Below are 24500 nucleotides of genomic sequence, written 5' to 3'. Positions count from 1 at the left end.
ATTATGATAATTTTGATAGTATAATTTTATTTTATTTATTCTATTAATAGTGATATATTTAAAAAAAATTATTTTTCAATGTTTATATCAATTTAAAGTGACACGTTAATATATATATATATATATATATATATATATACAGAAAACAAGTTTTTAAACTATAAACATTGAAACAAATAATGTGCAAAACTTTAAATATAATTTAATTCATGTTATATGTTAAAACTTAAACCATATTATAAAAAAGATATAATTTTGCAGTACTTATCAAAAAATAAAATATAAAATCTCTAAAAAAAACAAGACATAATGGTGGAAAAACTAAATGTTAGATTATTGTCGTAAATATTATCAATGTGAAATTAAAAGAAAAAATTGTTATAATAAACTTATATTTAATAATTTAAAAACACCACATCTAAAACTAACCCATAAAATAATAAAGTAATATTTTTAACGTACTTATAAATTATTATCGATTAAAATAATTAACTTATTTACCCGTGGACATGCACACATACTTATTTAGTTAGTAGTAAAAAGACTGTTTTTTTTGTTACCCATATAGTGTAATTTTTTAGAAAATTCTCAAAATGGATAAATTTTATAAAAATTCCAAAATTAGGATAAGTCGTATTCAAGATATAAAAAAATATAGTCATTTTTAAAACTGAAAAATAAAGAGGTTGGATTTAATTGTACAACATAAGTAAAATTCCTTATTAAAACACATTTTTTTGTAAAATTTCAGGTTTGGAATCGTGTTTTAATACAAGAATTTGTACTTATGTCATTCAATCAAATTTGATTTTTTTATTTTAATTTTAAAAATTAAAAATACAAAAGTCATGTTTTAAAAAATGACATATTTTTAAAATCATGTTTTTTAAACACGTACGTCTTACCCTAGTTTAAGGATTTTTTTTTAAATCTACCCATTTTGAGAATTTTAAAAGAAAATTACACTATATGGGTTAAAAAACCAAAAAGACCACTTTGTAAAAATTAATATTTTAAAACGCTTGGTCTTAGAATAGTAGATTTAATCCTAACTCAACCCTACAAAACAGGTTTGTAAGGTGAGGGTTGTTTTCCACTTATATACTAAATAATTGCCTAATCTCTAGTCAATGTGGGACTTGGGTTTTTCCCAATACACCCCCTCACGTCCAGCACTATTGGGCTTGGTACGTGGATAAATGGTGGGTGGCTCTTTTTAATGATCTATGATTGGCGGGACTTGGGTTTTTCCCAATACACCCCCTTATGCCTACGAGGCATGCATCAATGGTGGGTGGCCCATTTTTAAAGTAGATCTAAATGGCTCTGATACCATCTTAGAATAGCGGATTAAGCCTAACTCAACCCTACAAAACCGGCTTGTAAGATAAGCGTTACTTTCCACTTATATATTATTCAATTACCTAATCTCTAGTCGATGTGGGACTTGGGTTTTTCCCAATACAGCCCCTCACGTCCAGCACTATTGAGCTTGGTACGTGGATAAATGGTGGGTGACCCTTTTTAATGATCTAGAATTGACAGGACTTGGATTTTTCTCAATATATATAAGTATTTTGGGAAATTGAAATAATACTTATGTAGTGGATCATTAAATAAAAGGCAAGCAAAAAGCATTTTGAATACAGAAAACAGAAACTCACATTAAGCTGAGTTGGCAGATAACCGGTTCTTTAAGCATGTTGACAGGATCCGACTCTCTAACGGGAGTTCTTTACCAATGTTGGCGAAGGCAAAGCCCAGATAAATACATCTTGTTAGTTTCCACTAAATACATTTAGAGTATATTTAGATATAAGGTATAAGTGTTTTTAGAGTTTGTTAACTAAAAATAAAGAATACTTTCTAGTAAAATTTTTAAGTATTTATAAACTTATATTCAAATAGATGATTACTTCCCTAAGAAAGCAGTCTTCAAACATCAATCCATACTACTGATGAATGGAGGGTCAGTACAAATTATGAGGGCTAAAATGGGTGTTTTATGGATATTATTGCTACTTTTTCATCCCCATAGAAACAACAGTAAACTCAGATATTACAGAAAATTAAATGATGTTTGATAATTATGATATTGTGAATTACAGAAAATTAAAAAAGATAACCCCTTTCAGGAGCCAGATTCTGTGATACTGTGAATGAAGTGTAGAGGAACTATGATATTTTAATTTAATTCAATTGTTACTGCATCATCTAATAATTGGAAAGACCGTACATATCATTTAATCAATTGGTTATTGTAATTTTCTCTCTATTTTTTCAGTGCTATAGCTGATGATTTGTGCGCAGATTTCATGAGGATTCTTCCTTGAGTTTATCCTGATATTCATTTTGTAAAGTGGGTTCTGTTGGTTTTAGAGAGGAAAGGCAATTGCTAACAGAGCAAAATAGAGAATGAATAGAGAGAGTAAAAAAGCAGACTGAATGTGCTGGATGTGAAAAATTATATTTTTCTATATAAATGCAATTTAATTTAAATACATTGAAAATAACTGACTTAAAGATCACATCCCCTGATTCTAGCAACCACTACTAATAATTTAGCTGAAAAATAGGAAATAGATAGTCCACTAACGACTAATGATAAATTCTAATTAAATTGACTTATTCAAACTAAAACAAATCTGAAATATTCTTAAAAATATGCAACTTCCAAAGGCAGTTCTCAACACTCCTCCTTGCCTTGGAGGCTGCAAACTCCCAGCTTCTTCCTTAGGAATTCAAACCTGCTGAGTGGAAAAGGTTTGGTAAACATATCAGCAGCTTGGTCTTCTATGCGGCAGTAAACTAAACTTGCATCACCATTTTCTTGAACTTCTCTTAAGTGAAACAACTTCACATTAAAATGCTTGGTCTTCCCATGAAACACAGGATTTTGTGAGATTGAAATTGTTGCTTGGTTATCAACAAAAACTTCTGTGCTTTTTTCTTGCTTCAAACCCAAATCTATCAAGATATTCCTCAACCAAATAACTTGATTCACAACTGCTACAGCTGCAATAAACTCAGCTTCTGCTGTTGACTGAGCTACAACCTCTTGCTTCTTGGAACACCAAGAGACAACTCCTGAACCCATACTAAAACAGTACCCTGAAGTACTTTTCATATCATCGAAGCTACCTGCCCAATCACTGTCAGGAAAACCAGATAATTTGAAGTCCTGTACCTAGTAGTACCTGACTCCATAGTTGATTGTCCCTTTGATGTATCTCACAACTCTTTTTGTTGCCTTCAAGTGCAGTTCACTAGCACAATGCATGAATCTTGATAGCACGCTAACTGGAAATAAAATGTTAGGCCTTGTGGGTGTAAGATACATAAGACACCCAATCAAGCTTCTAAAATGCATTTCATCAACTTTGTCAGCTCCATCTTCTTTGCTGAACTTCTCCTTTTGATTCATAGGTGTGTTCATTATTTTGCATTCATCCAGCTGAAACTTTTTTAGGATCTCCTTTGCATATTTTTTTTGACATATAAAAATCTCATTCTTCTTCTGAGTGATTTCCATGCCCAAAAAATAGGTCATAAGACCAAGATCAGTCATCTCAAAGACATCCTTCATTTCTTGCTTGAACTTATTAATTTGTGCTTGGTTGCTTCCTGTCACCAAAAGATCATCAACATACAAAGAGATGATTAAAATATCATCATCAACATGTTTGACATAGAGTGTAGCTTCATATTGGCTCTTTTTAAAGCCCAAGCTCAATAAATGATCATTAATTCTGTTGTACCATACTCTAGGAGCTTGCTTCAAGCCATATAGAGCCTTTTTTAGCAAATAGACTTTATCTTCCTGTCCCTTGATTACAAAACCTTCTGGTTGCTCAACATAAATCTCCTCCTGCAAAAAACCATTGAGAAAGGCTGACTTGACATCCATTTGAAACACTTGCCACCCATTTTGAGCAATAATGGCAAGTAGTAACCTTATTGTGTCAAGCCTTGCTACTAGAGCGAAGGTATCTGCATAATCAACTCCAAAAATTTGAGAATAGCCCTTCACAACAAGTCTTGCTTTGTACTTGTTTAGAGATCCATCAGGATTAAGTTTTGTTCGAAACACCCACTTCACCCCTATGACATTTTTGTCATGGGGTCTTGGAACAAGCACCCAGGTTTGATTTTTCTCGATCATGGACATCTCTTCTTTCATTGCAGCTAGCCATTTCTGCTCCATAGCAGCTTCTTCAAAATTGGCTGGTTCGCACACTGCTATATTGCATGCTTCTGCATTGCTGTTTTGATAGATTTCAGAAAGCAACCTTGTACCTCGAATGGGTGCATCATCTACTGTATCTCAAAGCTCTAGTACAACATACTGGTTCTTCTTTGAGTCACTCCAGCACCATTTTTCGTCCTCCATGAAGTGCACATCTCTGCTTATAAGAATTTTTCCAGTTTGAGGCTGAAAAATCCTATAAGCTTTAGAGATCGTGCTATAGCCTATAAATATTCCAGGTTCGGCTCTTTTGTCAAGTTTATCACGCTTAACCTGAGGTACATGTGAATAGCACAAGCAACCAAATATTTTAAAAAAATCTATGGAAGGTTTAAAACCAAACCAGGCTTCAAAAGGAGTATGATTTTGTACAGCTCGTGTAGGAATTCTGTTTTGAATAAACACTGCTGTATTTGCAGCTTCGGCCCAAAACTTCTTTGGTAATTCCTTTTGATGAAGCATACATCTGGCCATCTCCATGATTGATCTATTTTTCCTTTCACTCACTCCATTTTGTTGTGGAGTGTAAGGAGCTGTCAATTGATGCTCAAATCCCAGCTTCATCACAAAATTGTTGAAACTGATTTGCTATATACTCTTTTCCATTGTCTGACCTCAAAATCTGAATACGACTATTGCTTTGATTTTCAACATGTGCTTTCGATTTCCAAAACACCGCAGCTACTTCCGATTTGTATTTAAGAAAGAAAATCCAACACATTCTCGTTAGGTCATCAATAAAAATTATATAATAAAGACTTCCTTTTAGTGATGGAGTTCTTTGTAGTCCAGCAACATCAGTGTGAACTAGCTGCAATTTTTTACTTGCCTTCCAACTACTTTCAAGAAATGGTTTCCTTGTTTGCTTCCCAAGTTTGCAAGCTTCACATTCAGCTAGCTTCTCTGTCAAGGAAGGAACTCCACAAACTAGTTGATTTTTCAGCATATAGTTCATTCCCAAATGATGGAAATGACCCAGCCTTTTGTGCCAAAGATCAACTGAGCTTGCTGTAACTGGAAACGCAACCTGCTCCTCCTTCATTGGATCAAATGAGAAACTCTTGCTCCTCATTTTGACTTTAAACATGTCAAGACCTGTAGGATCTTTAATTATGCAGCTTTTATCTTCAAAGATAACTTTGAACCCTTTCTCTAGCAATTGTCCAACACTAAGCAGGTTTTGGTTAATTTCAGGTACATATAAAACATCAAAGAGGGTTTTCGTACCTATGTGGCTTGTTATAACTATTGATCCCTTGCCTTTTACTGGAATTTGTTCACCATTCCCGATTCTGACCCATTTGACTTCAGTGTTGTCCAAACACTTGAACAATTCTCTATCATAAGTCATGTGGTTGGTACAACCACTATCTATCAACCAAGATTCACTTGAACTATTGGTGGAGAAACAGGTAGCAACAAATAGCTGGTCTTCATTCTCTTGCGCATTTTGTGCATCAGCTACAACTTGCTGGATGTTTGCTATGCACATTATAGCTTCATGTCTGATCTGATTGCACTTACTGCACTTTGCGTCAGGTCTCTTCCAACATCTGAATGGAGGATGACCTATTTTTCCGCTATGCTGACAAGGTGGGTAACTTTTCTTTTTACCCTTGCCTTTGTTTTGGTTGTTTGTTGTATTCTCGTTGCTTGTTGACGGGTTCTTCTTAAAAAAAATTCTTTTTATTATATCCAGCAACATTATGCTTGGCTGAAAGTGCACCTTCAACGGCACGATCTTCTCTCATTAACCTTCGTTGCTCTTGTGCCTGCAAGGCATGTAGCACTTCTGCCAAAGTTATCTTTGACAGATTCTTTGAGTTCTCCAATGAGGTTATGGATGCTTCATACCTCTCGGGTACCGTTACCAGAATTTTTTCAACAATTCTGGAATCAGCAAAGTCACTACCCAGCAACCTTATCTTGTTGGCAATACTCAACAACTTGTCTGAGTATTCCTTAATTGTCTCAGACTCTTTCATCCTTTGCAACTCAAATTCTCTCATTAAATTAAGCACCTGCATGCTCCGTATTCTTTCATCTCCCACGTATTCTGCCTTTAAATAATCCCAAATTGCTTTAACTGATTTGAGAGTCATGATTCTAGTGAAGATTGTTGTAGAGACACCAGCAAAAAGGCATGATTTTGCCTTTGCTTTTCGTGTTTTTTTTCCTTATGATTCTTGATCTGGGCCATGGTAGGATTGTCCGGCAGCGGAGGGACATCATAATCCTCTTCCACAGCTTCCCAAAGATCAAATGCCTCCAAGTAAGATTCTGATGAGCCTAAATTATACTTGTTTTTATACAAGATTTAATGATCAAATTCTTCCATTCTTTGTATCATTGCATTTTAATTGTTCTCATTTTGGTTTCTTTTGTATATGCAGGTATTCAAGTAGAGAATTGAGGATAAAAAGGCCATTGGAGTGGAAACTCAAAGAATTAAGGAGCAGAGAAGGCTACCGCGCTGAGCGCGCCAGAACACGCGCCGAGCGGGCACAAAACAGAGAGAACTCTCAGCCTTTGGAGCTTCACGCTGAGCGCGCAAGTAAAACGCGCTGAGCGCGCTCGAGGCCGAGAGCAATTGGAGCATCAGGGAAAGCACCCGCGCTGAGCGCGCAGCTTAACGCGCTGAGCGCGTAAAACCTAATCTGTCTCCCCAAATGCGTATAAAAGGCAAATTTTGAGGGTTTTCTCCCTCATTCACTCAGGGGCGCCTCCAGGAGCTGTGGAAGGGATTCCCAGAGCTTGGGAACGGCCATGGTGGATCATTCCTTCGGTTCTTCCTTTCCTCTTCCATCTCTATTTTATTTTTCCCCTCTTTGTTTTGAGAGGTTCTATCCTTTGTATTGGGGTTTTGATGTAACCAACAAACTTTATTGTAATCCTTTTGTGTTAATGATATATATATGTTTTGTTTCATTCTTTGTTGTGTATGATTCCATGCTTAATGCTTGCTTTGGCTTGATCACCCTTTGCATGATTTAAGGTTTCATTGAGTATTGGGAAATATCCTTGAAACTAGTTCTGAACATATGCCTAGTGGGAATTGTACCTAGGGATAGGGCTTGACCCATTAGTAGTCTTAAAACCCTAACCGGTAATGCGGGTGGAGGTATTGAGTACTCAAGGGATTGATATTCAATATTTTGCACCTAGGCTCTTTCTCTAAGGAATTAGGTCTGAGTAAATTTATGGTTGACTGAACAATGAATGTAACAAGAGACATAGGATTCACTAGTGTTTGTTTGGTGGAATCAAACCCCCACAACTTCAAGTGTCCATTTTACCATTTCTCACCCCATTTCATTTCTAATTCATTTATTTGTGTTTTAACAATTCCAGTAGTTTTGTTCTTAAATTCATATTCATATTTATTGGGATTGTTCTCAAGTCACAAGTAGCCAATGAATGCTTAGTTTACCTTCTAATCCCTGTGGATACGATATTTTTACTACTTGTACGGCCGGTACACTTGCCGTGTTTGAGTCCGTTGAGGGAAGTAACCTAATCTATAATTATAATAAAAAGTACTTCAACGGAAATCTCAACAGATTCCATCCTCACTGCCCAGAGGTCATAGTTTTCCCCATCAAAGACTGGGAGAGCGGCTTGGGAAAAGCTTGTTTCAGGTTCCATGATAATGTAGAAAGACACAGGTCCCTCAAGAAGAGGGCTCGGATACCAATTGTTGGTTTTAGAGAGGAAAGACAATTGCTAACAGAGCAAAACAGAGAACGAATAGAGAGAGTAAAAAAGTAGACTAAATGTGCTGGATGTGAAAAATTATATTTTTCTATATAAATGCAATTTAATTTAAATACATTGAAAATAACTGACTTAAAGATCACATTCTGTGACTCTAGCAACCACTACTAATAACTTAGCTGAAAAATAGGAAATAGATAGTCCACTAACGACTAATGATAAATTCTAATTAAATTGACTTATTCAAACTAAAACAAATCTGAAATATTCCTAAAAATATGCAACTTCCAAAGGCAGTTCTCAACAGGTTCTCAACAGGTTCCTACAAGTTTTATTGTTACTTTTACTACAAGGCTGTAATAAGGTAAGCGAATGAGTATATTTTTTTATTCTGGACAGCCATATGTACGAACCGATACATATTTTTAATCAAGAATTTGTAACAAACACATTACAAATTATAAAAGAAAGGTATTATTGGCTCACAAGAATAAAACTAACAAAAATGTCATAAATTTTCATATTGAAAAAATGTGCACAAATGAGCCCAGAATACAATAGTTAAGTTTTTAAGTGTCAGTACAGCATAACTAAGTAATGTATTATTGTTCACTTCTCTCCCAACATTGTTTCCTTGAGAGCCTCAATCGAATATGGAATTCCTAATTGAATCTATATCATAAAATGCTGACAAAATCCCTATCTTTTTTGTTTTGTATAACACTATACAGATTACCAGTAAAACCAAAACGAGTATCTTCACCACAAAAACTAAGAAAGACATCATAAGTTTACATGGTTATAGGAGAGGATGATGATGGCATGATACTTGTTGTGCCATAATGAAGCACGCTAAATGTGAAACTGATCAAGGGTAGGTATTTCAAAAGAAAGTTTCGTGCTACATAGCATTCAAACAATGAGAAAGGAGGGTTATTTCTAAACTAGTCCATGATGACTCCTAAATGCAAAGACGCGTCTCCATATTTTTTTTTTCACGCTAAAGCTTAGAAGTTTCTGTTTACACTATGGATTTTATATAGATATTGGGTATGCACAGAATTATGTATTCTTTCTTTTTTTATCCTTTGTTCTAACTTGCTTCCACTATCACGGTTGCATCTTTTGTATTAATTCCCTCCACTAACCTAAATCTTGTCAGCATTCAATTACTTTAGTTTACTTCACACACCAAAAGACATAATTTCTATGTTTGTTATATGCCTTGCCTCTTAAATTGTTTGAAAGATTTCATTTTATTTTAGTTGATTTTACTTTGTATTTTACATTCTTAATTTATTATTATTATTATTTAAACCCAAAAAAATAAAATAAAATACATATAGCAAGGAAGCATCTTTAATTTAGATGTGTAACGTGTGTTATCAACATTAGGCTACTGTTGTCAGTTATTAGCGAAGCCTGCTTGTTGTTTGATTTCATTGTGGCTTCCCCATTGGACCAAGTTTCACTTTCTCTAAAGCATATTTTGAAATCTGAACTAGTCTATTTTTTATAATTCATTTGTTTGTGGGCTAGTTGTTGACTTCCCTAGTTTACGTCTCCTCTGCATTTTAATCTTATCTCTCACTTGTTCATATCATTGCATTGCCAATTCTGAAGCATACAACCCCTCTTCTATTTCCATTTTGTGAGTTAGAATTTGGAAGATGGCTGAGGCTGTCCTTGAAGTTGTGCTTGAGAATTTGAACTCACTCATTCAAAAGGAGTTGGGACTAATTTTGGGTTTTGATAAAGAAATGAAAAGGCTTTCTAGCTTGTTCACTGCAATCAAGGCTACGCTTGAAGATGCTGCAGAGAAACAACTCTCAGACAGAGCTATAAAAGATTGGCTGCAAAAGCTAAAAGATGCAGCTCACATCTTTAGATGACATTTTGGATGAGTGTGTCTATAAAGAATTGGGGTTGGAGTACCAAGGAATCAAGTGTGGTCTATTAGACAAGGTACAATGCTCTTGCTTATCCTCTTTTTATCCCAAGCATGTTGTTTCCAATTACAAAATTGCTAAGAAAATGAAAAGCATAAGTGAGAGATTAGATGAAATTGCTAAAGAAAGGGAGCAACTTCATTTGACTGAGATGGTTTCAGAGAGAAGTGTGTTGGGAAGAAACTTTAAAGGCTAGAAGGAAGTGTTTAAGATTGGGAGAGGTTGGAAGATTTTGAGAGAAAGAAAGGCTTGTTGTATTGAATGCTTCTAAACTTTTTGGCTTACATCCAAATGATACAACCATCCCCTATTTATACTAGTGGCACCTCCTTAACCAATAGTTAGGATCTTGCCACCACAACATTCATCTAAGGGCTATAATTCATTCTCTAGAACTTTCTAAAACATTCCTACAATTCTAAACTTTTCTAAACTTATCTAGAAACATCTTATGGATAAACATCTATAGATATTTTGTACATCATTCTAGAATCTTTTAGATAGGATTTTCTAGAATTCTATTTGGGCCTTTGCTAATATTGGGCTTTTATCTTTTAAGCCCAACATACAAAATCAATTTATATTCCAACACCCCCTCTTAAACTTGATTTTGTACTCCAAGCAAACTTCTCAACTTCATAAAGACTTCTTTCTTCAGCAGTTTGGTGAAGATATTTGCTACTTGATCATGCGTCTTCACATATTCCATTTGCACATCCTTGTTGCTGATGCATTCTCTAATGTACTGGTAACGGGTGTGGATGTGCTTACTTCGATCATGGAAGACTGGGTTTTTTGCTAATGCTATTGCCGACTTATTGTCCACGTAAATCTTTGTTGGCTCCACTTGTGGCAAGCTTAACTCCTTCAATAGGTTGCGTAGCCAAATAGCATGGCAAACGCATGAAGTTGCAGCTACATACTCTGCTTCACATGTAGACAAAGTGACAATAGGCTGCTTCTTGGACATCCAAGTAAAGGCTGTGTCTCCCATGTAGAACACAAATCCACTTGTGCTCTTTCGGTCATTCATATCTCCACTCCAATCGCTATCACTATATCCAACAAGCTTGTAATCGTTAGAATTTGAGTAGTATAGGCCAAAGCTTGTCGTACCTTTGATATATCGAAGAATCCTCTTCGCAGTCTTGAGGTGAGTAGTTGTTGGAGCCTCCATGTATTGACTCACGACTCCAACGGCATAGAGAATGTCTGGTCTTGTACAAGTTAAATAGCACAAACTTCCAACAAGACTTTTATAGAGGGTTGGATCCACCTTTTCTCCCTCTTCATCCTTACTCAACTTGATGCCGCATTCCATAGGAGTGCCAACTGGATTAGCATCATCCAACTTGAACTTCTTGAGGAGGTCTTTAGCATAGCTTTCTTGAGTAATAAAAATTCCTTTGTTTCCTTGCTTTACTTCAATTCCGAGATAATATGCCATAAGCCCCATGTCGGTCATTTCAAACTCCTTGGTCATATCCTTCTTGAATTCCTCAAACATGCTTGGATTGTTTCCTGTAAAGATCAAGTCATCGACATACAAGCATACAATCAAAATATCTTTACCTTGAGCTTTGATATAGAGTGCATGCTCATATGGACACTTGATGAAATTCGCTTCTTTGAAGTACTTGTCAATCCGAACATTCCAAGCTCTCGGAGCTTGTTTCAATCCATAAAGAGCTTTCTTTAATCTCAAGACTTTATCTTCTTCTCCTTTAACTTCATATCCTTGTGGTTGCTCAATGTAGACTTCTTCTTCAAGAACTCCATTTAAGAAGGCAGATTTGACATCCATTTGATGTATCTTCCAATTATTCTGAGCTGCTAATGATATAATAAGTCTAACAGTTTCTAGTCGAGCAACAGGAGCAAATACCTCGTCATAGTCGATGCCAGCCCTTTGACTGTAGCCCTTTGCTACTAATCTCGCTTTGTATCTCTGAACTTCTCCTTTGGAGTCCTTCTTTGCTTTGTAGACCCACTTGACACCAATTGTTGTGTGTTCTTTTAGAAGCGAGACTAGCTCCCAAGTATCATTCTTCTTTATTGCCTCGATCTCTTCATCCATTGCATTTCTCCAACTCTTCTTTCCAATTGCTTCTTGGAAGTTCATGGGCTCACAGTCTGCAAATAGACAGAATAAGGTAACATTGTCTAGATTTTCGGTTGCCTCATATATTTCTTGGAGACTTCGAAAACGTGGCATTCTTTCACTTGAGCTTTCATAATCTTGAAGGGTTGTTGTCGCCACCGGCCCAAACGGGCCTCGGCGGTCGCGAAGACGGTCGAGCTCGCTTTTATTTTAGTTTTGAAAATGTATTGGATTATTAGAACGACTTGTTCTCAAACTGAGACCTTGTCGATCTTATCCAATTTATTTATTAAATGTCTCACCAATCCATGTTAATCCCAAGCGGGACCCTCCATGGATTAGTGGTTTTCGTAGTAAAAGGGTTCATGGAGTCGCCACCAATGTTTTACTCAAAACATTGGAAAAAGAGGTTTAAGGCAATCGATTCAAAAATCGACTTCGGCCATTACAACCAGAGTCGGGTAAGGGAGTCGGTTACGCGTGGGGAAGGTGTTAGCACCCCACAGCGCCCCTTTCGGGTTCCCTATGACAGATTATTTCTAAAAATAATAGTGTGAAATTACTAAATTACCCCTATTTATTCTAAGCAATTACAAATTAACTATCTACATGATGACAGTTTAAATATGTACACACAGAAAGCGGTAAAAGAAGGGACTTTAAAGAGATAAACCTTTGAAGCGTGCTTTCTTATATATCTTGACAGAAATTGGGAAGCGTTTTGGCGTTCCCTCCCTCTACAAGACCGCTCGCTCCCTCCTATAAAATTTTTGACTTTGGAAATCCGATGGATTTCCCTTCGACTTAGTTCGAGACTCAAGCAAAATGCTCAGAACTCAAAAAATTCGTCGGATCAACTCTCCGAGTGATTTCCAGGCAGAGCACTGCTCAAAAAAAACCCAGAATCCTCAAGAAGAGGGTTAAAACTCAGTGTAAAAAGTGTCCAATGACGTCAAATTGACGTCATATTTATAGGAATGAGGCGCAGTACGGCCCCTGGGGTCAATACGGGCGTATTGAAGTTTTTGAACTTCAATACGGCCGTATTGAATTCAGTACGGCCGTATTGAAGTTCAAAGACTTCAATACGGGCGTACTGAGTTCGCCGCGGCCGTATTGCAGTTCAAAATACTCAATACGGCCGTAGTGAACCTCTGGGAGGCCGTATTGAGCTTCATTCCTCCCACTTTTCTTATTTTTGCTATCCTAAGACCTCTAGACCTACAGAGAACCCTCCTAGGGCCTTCCAGGAGTCCTTCTGGCTGATCTTCCTTCAGTCTTTGAGAGCCTTCTAGCTTTATTTCCGACCCGGACAATTTTAGGGGTCTACAGCTGCCCCCCCTTTACTTAGTCGGACGGCCTTTTGGTGTACCGGCTGACAAGTAAAGGAGTTGATCCAATTGTCCGGGTGATGTGCCGACCTTCTGACTTGTAATGTCTTCCGGTGGAAAATTGTTGAGTAGCCTCTCCAGGTGAGTGCATACCTCGGCGCTTCTGACATCCTCGGTAGCTGAGTTTACCCTCTCCAGGGTCAACTTCACTCGACGCCCGAGCCGGAAGTTGAACACCGACGTGCCTCTGGCGACGCTGGTGATTGAGTACCGTCTCTCCAGACCTAGCCTCACTCGACGCCCGAGCCGGAAGCTAGACACCAATGTGTTAACATCACACTGATGATTAAGTATTGCCTCTCCAGGCCCAACCTCACTCGCCGCCCGAGCCGGAAGTTGGACACCAACGCACCTCTGATGACGCTGATGGTTGAGTACCGTCTCTCCAGACCTAGCCTCACTCGACGCCCGAGCCGGAAGCTAGACACCAGTGTGTTAACATCACCCTGATGATTGAGTACCGCCTCTCCAGGCTCTGCCGCTTAACATTTGGCAGTTGAGTTTGCCCTCTCCAGGGTCTGCGTCTTAACATCGGCAGGTGAGTTTACCCTCTCCAGGGACTGCGTCTTAACATCGGCAGCTGAGTTTGCCCTCTCCAGGGACTGCGTCCGTGTCTTCTGATCACTTCGGCAATGCGAGTTTACCCTCTCCAGGGATTTGAGATGATTTTTGTCTCCACAGTCCACTATGCTGCTTCGACAGTTTTTTCTGATTTTGTGCCGCTGAGGGCTGGATAACGCAGGGATCCGTCTAGGGGATGTGCAGTCATTCATAGGTTCCTGTGCCCCAACTTGCATTGCATTGTTGGTACCCATGGGGAATTTCTGAATCCTTGGGGTGTGGACACAGATGCTCTCTCTCTGAGTTGAGCGATGCCTTATGTTTGGCTGACGTCCTTTTGACGTAGGTGGAGTATCCCGGTTGTCCTTATTCGGGTGTCTCTTTTCGATTTTTTTGATTTTTTGTAGCCTCTGTGTAGGCTGTTTATCCACTGGGGATTTTGTCATTCATTTCTTGACTGGCCTCTTCTGTTAGGCAAATAATCTTGATGTTTGGTGCTTGGCTGGATGCCGCATTCCGCTTGGGGAATATTTATTGATATTTTTGATTTTCTTTTTTTGTAGGAATGCCTCTTGAGTAGGCGACTGGGGATTTTGGGGATCTTATGTATCCCAGAGTATTATTTAGGAAGCCTCTACAGGCTTAGACTCACTCAACGCCTGAGTTGGAGAGCTATCTTCCACTGGGGAAGTTTAAGTCCTTTCGACTTGGATATTCTGTTTAGATGATCGTGCTTCCATTGGGAATTTTGTCGATCTTGCTTTGATAGCTCTCGCTGGGGATTTGTTCCGTGAGCTTGAGTTGGGGTTTCTCTGGGGAGTATTATTTCTGCGAGCCTCTCCAGGCTCAATTATTCTGATGAGAGTATTATTTCGGCAAGCCTCTCCAGGCTCAGTTATTCTGTATGATGAGAGAGTATTGTTTCTGCAAGCCTCTCCAGGCTTAATTATTCTGAGGAAGTATTTTTTCAGCAAGCCTCTCCAGGCTCAATTATTCTGTACAAACTGAGGAGTATTGTTTGTATTCTTGCCTTTTTTCGTTTTCGGCTTTTGTTGACTGCTGTCATACACAAGCAATTTTCCTATTTTTCTATTTTATGCAATTGCCTCATGAAGAGGTCTTTGAAAATTTCTTTATGGCCAATACGGCCGTATCCCTTTCAGTATGCCCGTATTGAATTGAAAATTTGTTCATAACCCTAATTTTGGTACGGGCGTACTGAACATGATACGGGCGTATTGTTTTTCTGAAGTTTATATTTTTTGTTTTTTTCAATAATAGAGAATAAGTGATCTTCCATTACACCTATCATCTGTATGCATGTATGCGGTATGATGCACCTAATTCTATTCGATTCATTTTTCAAAAGAATTAACCGACGCGTTTTTGGATTTTGCCATTCCTCTAGACGGGCTGTGCGCTGCCGATTTCTGTAACCGAGGAATGATGCGTATTATATTGAGATTTGGTGTCATCAACCAAATGATCCTTCCCTTCCTTTAAAAGATGTGTCAACCCTCCTATTGACCACTATATCTCCATGTTTCCACTAGATTATTAAAAAATCGTTGGGACAAGAGAGAAAAGAAGGAAAGGATATATTTTCAAAAGTTTGTGTTTTAGAGGGGATTATTTTATTTTTGAAAAAAATGATTTTGTAAGAATGGCTGGCCAATGGTAGGCTTAAGTGTTTAGGCTCGTTTGTTTAAACACTTATGAAGTTAAGCACATCTTTGTTATTAACGATTGTGCTTTGATAACTTGGATAGCTTTTCTTGAGCTTTTTGTTGAATTCAATTGGTGGTACCATCATGGATTTATTCTGTTTTTTTTTCTTTTTGATGGCCTTTTGCCTAACACCCCTTTGTGGTGTCTTAGCGGGCTTTTGTTTTTATTCATTATTTTGTAACCCTAATTTTTGCCTAGGTCACCCTTTTGTGGGATTCCTAGCGGGTCTTTTGCTCTTATTTTTGCGCAGCCCCCCTTTTTGGGTTTCCTGCCGAGCTTCTTTTATATTTTTAGGATTTCTTTTTATCCATGATGGCACTTATTGAAGCCAAGAAAAGGTGCTCCAAGTTGTCGTGCACACTTCCACACAAAATGATGTGGGTTTATTGATTATTAAGACGATTTTAACCTCACTTATGTTTATTCAAACAGGGTTAAATAATGTGGTTTAGAATTTTATTGCAAGCAAGAAAAGAAGCAATAAGAAAGAATGATTTTATTATAATCATAGTGGAAAACATGTGCCCTATCGAGGCTCGGGGGTCGGGCTGTCCCCGAGGAGTGATCTCTAATAGTCATCAGGTTTATACATCCCTATTAGAAGGAAAAGAACACTTGATGACGACAGCTGGCCTTGACGTTTGTGAACCAGCCTTCTTAAAGATCTGGCTTAAAGAACGTCGAGAAGGATCTTGATTCCTCTTCGTCCTTTGATCTTTGCTAGGGTTGTATCCTAACCCTTGTTTCCCCGGATTGTCCTTGATAATAGGTAGCTCCGGGATCCCTTGGGAGTCCTTGCCTAATCCTTGTCCTGGCAAGTATCCGTTCTTTGTGAGCATATGAGCTACCTTCTTCATTTCTCGGGGAAATATCTCAACATTGGCGATTTCCAATGCTTGGAAGGCGGTTTCCAAAGCTTCCTCTGCTGCATCCACATAAGGTATGTTGGATGGCTTACTGATGAGTATGTCATCTTCAGCTTGCACGGTCACCAGTTTGTCACCCACGATGAACTTGACTTTCTGGTGGAGCGTAGAGGGTACAGCTTTCGCATCATGAATCCAAGGTCGGCCGAGGAGACAGCTGTATGCAGGAGTAATGTCCATTATTTGAAATTCGACGTTAAAGATAGTGGGTCCGATTTGGATTGGAAGACTGACTTCTCCCACCACTTCTCTTTTAGAGCCGTCGAAAGCTCGAACGATCATGTTGCTTGGGCGCATTTGGACTCCCTTGATTGCCATCTGATCGAACGTTCTTTTTGGCATCACGTTCAAGGAAGATCCATTATCCACCAAGACCTTCGCGATGTGATACTCCTTGCACTTTACAGAGATGTGCAAGGGCTTGTTATGGTGCGGTCCCTCGGTGGGGATCTCTTCATCTGTGAAGGTGAGGTGATCATTAGCCGTGATGTGACTAACAATCCCCTCAAATTTGTCTTGGGATATGGTGTGTGATACATACGCCTCGTTCAAGACTTTCAACAGAGCTTGCCGATGCGGTTCGGAGCTTAGGATCAACGACAACAAAGTGATCTTCGCTGGTGTCTTGTGAAGTTGATCCACAATGGAGTACTCGCTCTGTCTGATGAATTTTAACAGCTCATCAGTCTCCTCCTCGGATTCTTTTTCCTCGGTTTTATCTTTTCCTTTTTCTTTATTCTTGGGAGCTTTATCATGAAGATCTTTGGGAGTGTAGATCCTGCCACTCCTAGTCATGCCCCCAAGTCCAGCGATATTGGAGATATCACTGTCGGCAGAAGTATGGATGTCGTATATCCATGGCACAGCCTTATTCGATTCGTAAGGGAAAGGTCTTGGAGCGACAATCCTTAACGGCGTGGGACCTTCCCCTTTTTCTGTCTTGATTACCAACAACGGCGTCGTCGTGTGTTCGCTTTGCGCAGTTGTTGGTTTGCATTTTATCACAAATGGCGTGCGATCCATTCTGAACATACGCATCGATTAATTCTTTCTTTTTATTAATCTTTATTATTAATTACCAGGAGAGATAAATGCAAAATGAATGACTAATGAGATGCAAAGGCAATAAATCTCAAAAATACGATTTTATTCATTAAAGAAAGTGTTCAACTTTTATACAATGCTTTGAAGCAATTTTTTACAATAAGAGAAAAGCTGGTAAAAACCCACAGGCGGGTTCATATTTCTTTGCCATTCATCTTCAGCTTCCTCGACATGACGACCCATTGCTTCAATCTGCGTATGGACCGCTTGGCTCATATCGTCACTGATTTTCTGAGCCTCCTTCGCTTTCTGAGTATAGTAGTTGATCATGGCCTGTAGCTCATTAAGCTCGTCTTCGGCTCGATCCTTCTCCTCTTGGAGTTTGGCCATTTGTGCCAATCCTTCCCTTTCCTTTCTGCGGAAATCGGAAAGGTTTGCGGCTTGTCGTTGAGCGACTTCCCGCCATTGCTGTGCGTCGGATCGAGTCAGAAACAAATCATCTTGCATGTCCTTGATCAACTGTGCCTGCTTTGCATGCTCGGCTTCAAGGCGTGCTATCTTCACATTGACTTCTTGGAGTTGACTACTCGGTTCAACCTTTGGCATTTTGGATGCCCGAGTAGTCTCCTCGTTGAGGTTAGCACACTCATCCTTGAGCCGCTCTATCTCATGGTCCTTCTTCTTGCATTGCCTTTGAAGACCATCAATGGTGAAACTGGATTCTTCGTTTTTCTCTTCAAGAACTCTCATCTGAGCTCCCATGATTTCCAGTTTCTTGGTCAAGGCGTCGACCTGTTCTTGCAACACCCTCCTTGTAGTCGTGGTTGCACAAGAGGTGGATGGTTGTGACACCCCCCTCTCATTCCTCCATTTCTCGTAATCAATGGAAACGGACACCCGAGGCTTTTCAAGCTCGAGATCTCCCTCATAGGTTGGTCTCTCCCACGCTCTTATAACAGCGTGCATATCTCTCTGATGCTCGGGATCGAAAGAGAAACACAACCCTCCCAGCTCCTCTATGGTAGGAATGATTTGGGTCCTCATTAGTTGCCTCATAACCAATTTAGGTGAGTAGGTTATGCAACCTCTGAGGCCCATCAACGGTATGCTCGAATAACTGCCGCATCTTGTCAATACATGGCTCGGACGGAACCAAGGGCAAACCCACGTGAAGTGCTCGATACTCCACTGTTCCATCTCATCCTTCCACTCGGAAGCATATCGGCGGCAGACGGGGATCTTTGAGAAGCTTCTCAACGGATCGGGCAAAGTCCCCATGTGACTAGAGGCGTAGAAATGTGTGATGCCCCACACATATAACAAGGAGGTGCAGCATCGGATGATCTTCCCTTGCTTCTGTTGAGATAGATGAACAGATAGCAAGGTGTCGGCAAGAATAGCGGGCACGGGACTCTTCATATGCACGTCCCAAGCAAAGAAAGCGTCCATCGCAGCATGGTCCACTGTGTTAGCGTGAAAGGGGAATAGGATCGTCCCAAACACGGCTAATGCAAGAGTCTTGTTGAAAGCTAACCAATCTCCCTCACCAGCCAAGGAAGAAAGGTGGTCTTCGATCATAGCAAGCTTCCAACCCTTGATACTGCCGTTCCCTACTAAGGCAGCTGATCGTAGTGGTAGTTTGACCTGAGTGGCTACTCTCTCTACGGCCACATGGTTCCCCTGAAAAAGGTAGACCCCAGCTGATTTAGGCCACCGTAACATGAGCTCGTACTCCTCTAGAGTAGGAACCAGGTCAAACTGGGGGAACTCAAAACAGTGCAGATCGGGACTCCAGAAGTGAACCAATGCCCTCAGAAAAGCTGGATCCACACAAATCCTCATCAAATCGAGAACTCGCCCATAAGATTTCTCAAACTCGACGCGAGCCTCTCTTGACATCAAGGTACAGAGGTGATCCAACCTCTCAGCACGGTATAATAGGAAGTCCACTTTCTTTAATGGCCTTTGCACCTCCCTAGACCTCTCCATAATCTACAATACAATGCATGATATGAGATGATGGCGATGAATATGCATGCATAGTGTTTATTCAACTAAGCATTATCATGTTTTCGGGATATTCCTAAGATGATGCATGATATTGCTTGGTTTGGATAAATACGTATTTTTTCTTTTTGAGTATTTTGTATTTTTGTATATTTTGGGTGAAAAGGGAAACTACCTATATGAATGCAATGGAGGCAGATGTTAACACCATGTACTAGAAAATCTTTATTTCTATTTATTCTTATTTTTTATTGTAAACAAGAATGTTGTATGTTTAAAAGGTGCAAATATATGCTCATACAATGTCACATAAAAAATGCACACACAATTCACTCATCCACGAACAGTCACGAGCGAATCACGAGGTAGGGGTATCCTGCAGAAATGGTGCATATTCAAGGTGGTTCTAACTGTTCTCACCAGTCCAAGGCCCCCAAGGTGCCCCCATTATAGGGACCCAATTCCTCTCATCGTAGGTCGATGGAAAGCTCCAACGCACCGTCGGACTCAAGTTCATGGTTATCACCTTGAGTGATGTTTTCCGACAACGGTCTACGGGCACCTATAGACCCATTCGACAACCGGCCGTACTAACATCCACTCCCTATGGTTAATCACTCATGCCCCCGGGTATAGAGGGAACTGTTGTGTGCAAAGGTTTGTGTGCAGTTTGTATTTCAAACAATTGCGGAATTTAAACATACAACAGTTATTTAAAGCCATATAATAAATCATGTTATCATACAAGCAAGGGGTAACGAAGTAATTTTTAACTATTATTTGTTAAAAACAATCTGTCACTAAATGGGACTGACTCTCGAAGCTTCCCCAGCAGAGTCGCCATCTGTCGCCACCGGCCCAAACGGGCCTCGGCGGTCGCGAAGACGGTCGAGCTCGCTTTTATTTTAGTTTTGAAAATGTATTGGATTATTAGAACGACTTGTTCTCAAACTGAGACCTTGTCGATCTTATCCAATTTATTTATTAAATGTCTCACCAATCCATGTTAATCCCAAGCGGGACCCTCCATGGATTAGTGGTTTTCGTAGTAAAAGGGTTCATGGAGTCGCCACCAATGTTTTACTCAAAACATTGGAAAAAGAGGTTTAAGGCAATCGATTCAAAAATCGACTTCGGCCATTACAACCAGAGTCGGGTAAGGGAGTCGGTTACGCGTGGGGAAGGTGTTAGCACCCCACAGCGCCCCTTTCGGGTTCCCTATGACAGATTATTTCTAAAAATAATAGTGTGAAATTACTAAATTACCCCTATTTATTCTAAGCAATTACAAATTAACTATCTACATGATGACAGTTTAAATATGTACACACAGAAAGCGGTAAAAGAAGGGACTTTAAAGAGATAAACCTTTGAAGCGTGCTTTCTTATATATCTTGACAGAAATTGGGAAGCGTTTTGGCGTTCCCTCCCTCTACAAGACCGCTCGCTCCCTCCTATAAAATTTTTGACTTTGGAAATCCGATGGATTTCCCTTCGACTTAGTTCGAGACTCAAGCAAAATGCTCAGAACTCAAAAACTTCGTCGGATCAACTCTCCGAGTGATTTCCAGGCAGAGCACTGCTCAAAAAAAACCCAGAATCCTCAAGAAGAGGGTTAAAACTCAGTGTAAAAAGTGTCCAATGACGTCAAATTGACGTCATATTTATAGGAATGAGGCGCAGTACGGCCCCTGGGGTCAATACGGGCGTATTGAAGTTTTTGAACTTCAATACGGCCGTATTGAATTCAGTACGGCCGTATTGAAGTTCAAAGACTTCAATACGGGCGTACTGAGTTCGCCGCGGCCGTATTGCAGTTCAAAATACTCAATACGGCCGTAGTGAACCTCTGAGAGGCCGTATTGAGCTTCATTCCTCCCACTTTTCTTATTTTTGCTATCCTAAGACCTCTAGACCTACAGAGAACCCTCCTAGGGCCTTCCAGGAGTCCTTCTGGCTGATCTTCCTTCAGTCTTTGAGAGCCTTCTAGCTTTATTTCCGACCCGGACAATTTTAGGGGTCTACAGTTGTATTGGGTGAAGTGGGTGGAGTAGTAGGTGTCTCTTGCGGTTGTTGTTGTTGTTCCACATCATCTTCTTCAACGCACGGGAAGAAGGTATGATCCTCACAATTTGTCGACCAATCCCATTCTCCTTCTTCATCAAACACTACATTCCGACTGATGATTGTTTTCCTTGAATCAGGATTGTAGAGTTTGTACCCTTTGGAGTTGGCGTCGTAACCAATGAAGATGTATTTTTCACTTTTGTCATCAAGTTTACTTTGTTTCTCATCTGGCACATGCACATGAGCTATGCTTCCAAAGACTCTAAGATGAGAAATACCTGGTTTTCTATCGCTCCATGCTTCTTGTGGTGTTTTTCCACTAACGCTTCTTGTTGAAGAGCGGTTGGTTAGATAGACTGCACATGCAACAGCTTCAACCCAAAACTCCTTTGGAAGTTTTTTACTTTTAAGCATGCTTCTTGCCATCTCCAAGATTGTTCTATTCTTCCTTTCAGCCACTCCGTTTTGTTGAGGCGATCTTGGCACTATCAATTGTCGTCTAATTCCATTGTCGTCTAATTCCATTGTCTTCACAATACTTCTGAAACTCTTTTGATGTGAACTCTCCTCCACGATCGGATCTCAAAGCTTTGATCAGAAGGCCACTTTCCTTCTCAACATGGGCTTTAAACTTCTTGAACTTCTCGAATACTTCTGATTTTTCTTTTAAGAAATATACCCATGTTTTTCTTGAAAAATCATCAATGAAGAGAAGGAAATAATTACTCTTACCAAGTGATCTTGGCTTGATTGGTCCGCACACATCTGTGTGTATGAGTTCTAATGGCTTTTGAGCTCTTGAGTCTGAATCCTTTGGAAAACTCAATCGAAATTGTTTTCCAAGTAGACATCCTTCACAGACTTGGTTGGGGTGAGTAATACAAGGCAGCCCTCTCACCATTGCCTTCTTGGAGAGCAAATCTAATCCTTTAAAATTAAGATGGCCAAATCGAAGATGCCAAAGCCACGATTGGTCTTTGTAGCACATCTTGAGACATTGTGGGCCATCACTTTGAATGTTGAGCACAAACATTCTATTTCTCATCATTGGCACCTTTGTAATGAATCTACTTGTGTTATCTCTTATAGAAAGGTTATTATTCTTAAGTTGAATATCATAACCTTTCTCTAAGAGTTGTCCTAAGCTCAAGATGTTGCTCTTCATGCTTGGCACATAATATATGTTGGAAATAAATTGATGTTCTCCATTCTTTAGTTGGATGAGGACATTACCTTTTCCTTCCACCGCCACCTTTGATTCATCTCCAAAAGCCACGTTTCCCTTTACTGATTCGTCAAGCTCTACGAACATGCTTCTTTTCCCACACATATGGTTACTTGCTCCACTGTCAAGGTACCACTGATTATCCTCGCCCTTATCTTGGCCCTTGTAAGCCAATAGCAAGGTACCATCTTCTTGACACCTTTCTTCAGCATAATTGGCTTTCTCTTCGACTTTATTTTTGTTAGGGGCTCTACATTCAGAAGCATAATGTCTAAACTTATTACAATTGTAACACTTGATTCGTGACTTGTCATACCTTGAATTCGGATTTCCTCTCCCACGACCTCTGTTAGAGCTTTCTCCTCTCTGGTTATTATTGTTAGGCCTTCGTCCTTGTCCATGTCCATATGCACGCCCTCGTCCTTGTTCTTGACTATAACTTCGCCTTGATTGGTTGTGTGCATTTTCTTCTTTTCTTGAATCAACATGTGCCTTGAAGACTTGTTCCACGATCTCTTCCTTCTTCTTTTTCTTTTCTTCATAAGCTTGCAACGAATCAAGAAGTTGCTCTATTGACATGGCCTCCAAGTCTTTTGTTTCTTCGGTAATGGTGACAATATGTTCAAACTTTGGATCCAATGATCTAAGAATTTTCTCCATAATTCTTACATCATCTAACTTCTCACCATTTCTTTTTAGGTTATTAGTAACTGTTAAAACTCTCGAAAAGTAATCGGAGACTAGTTCACCTTCCTTCATATGTAAAGCTTCAAACTCTCCTCTCAAAGTTTGAAGACGTACCTTTTTTACTTGATCTGCTCCCTTGTAAGAGATCTTGAGCTTCTCCCATGCTTCCTTGGCTGTCTTGACTCCGAAAATCTTCTCAAAAGTATCTTCATCTAATCCTTGATAGATTAGACAGAGAGCTTTCTTGTCTCTCTTCCTTGAGTCTCTCAAGCTATCCTTTTGAGCTTGAGAAAGACTCTCTACATTCTCTGGTTCGGTGTGGCCCTTCTCGACCACCTCCCAGACATCATGTGCACCAAGGAGAGCTACCATCCTTAAGCTCCAATTATCATAGTTGCTCTTGGTGAGCATCGGGACTTGAAAAGGAACTCCAGTATTTGCCATTTCTCTGAAGATCTTATCTTGATACCACTTTGTTGGGAAGAAACTTTAAAGGCTAGAAGGAAGTGTTTAAGATTGGGAGAGGTTGGAAGATTTTGAGAGAAAGAAAGGCTTGTTGTATTGAATGTTTCTAAACTTTTTGGCTTACATCCAAATGATACAACCATCCCCTATTTATACTAGTGGCACCTCCTTAACCAATAGTTAGGATCTTGCCACCACAACATTCATCTAAGGGCTATAATTCATTCTCTAGAACTTTCTAAAACATTCCTACAATTCTAAACTTTTCTAAACTTATCTAGAAACATCTTATGGATAAACATCTATAGATATTTTGTACATCATTCTAGAATCTTTTAGATAGGATTTTCTAGAATTCTATTTGGGCCTTTGCTAATATTGGGCTTTTA

The 24500-nt window shown here is 39.4% G+C and overlaps 1 protein-coding gene across 1 annotated transcript; it reads right to left on the bottom strand.

The window, feature by feature from the left end:
* Positions 1 to 5916: 5916 nt before the first annotated feature.
* Positions 5917 to 6348, bottom strand: LOC109800398 (uncharacterized). The gene has a single exon (XM_020361183.1). The coding sequence runs from the start codon at positions 6346 to 6348 to the stop codon at positions 5917 to 5919; it is 432 nt and encodes a 143-aa protein (XP_020216772.1).
* Between the last annotated feature and the right edge of the window lie 18152 nt (positions 6349 to 24500).

Source organism: Cajanus cajan, chromosome 11, assembly GCF_000230855.2.
Source record: "Cajanus cajan strain Asha chromosome 11, NIPB_CcT2T_4, whole genome shotgun sequence".
Taxonomy (NCBI): domain Eukaryota; kingdom Viridiplantae; phylum Streptophyta; class Magnoliopsida; order Fabales; family Fabaceae; genus Cajanus; species Cajanus cajan.
This window is presented reverse-complemented; position numbering and strand designations above follow the sequence as displayed.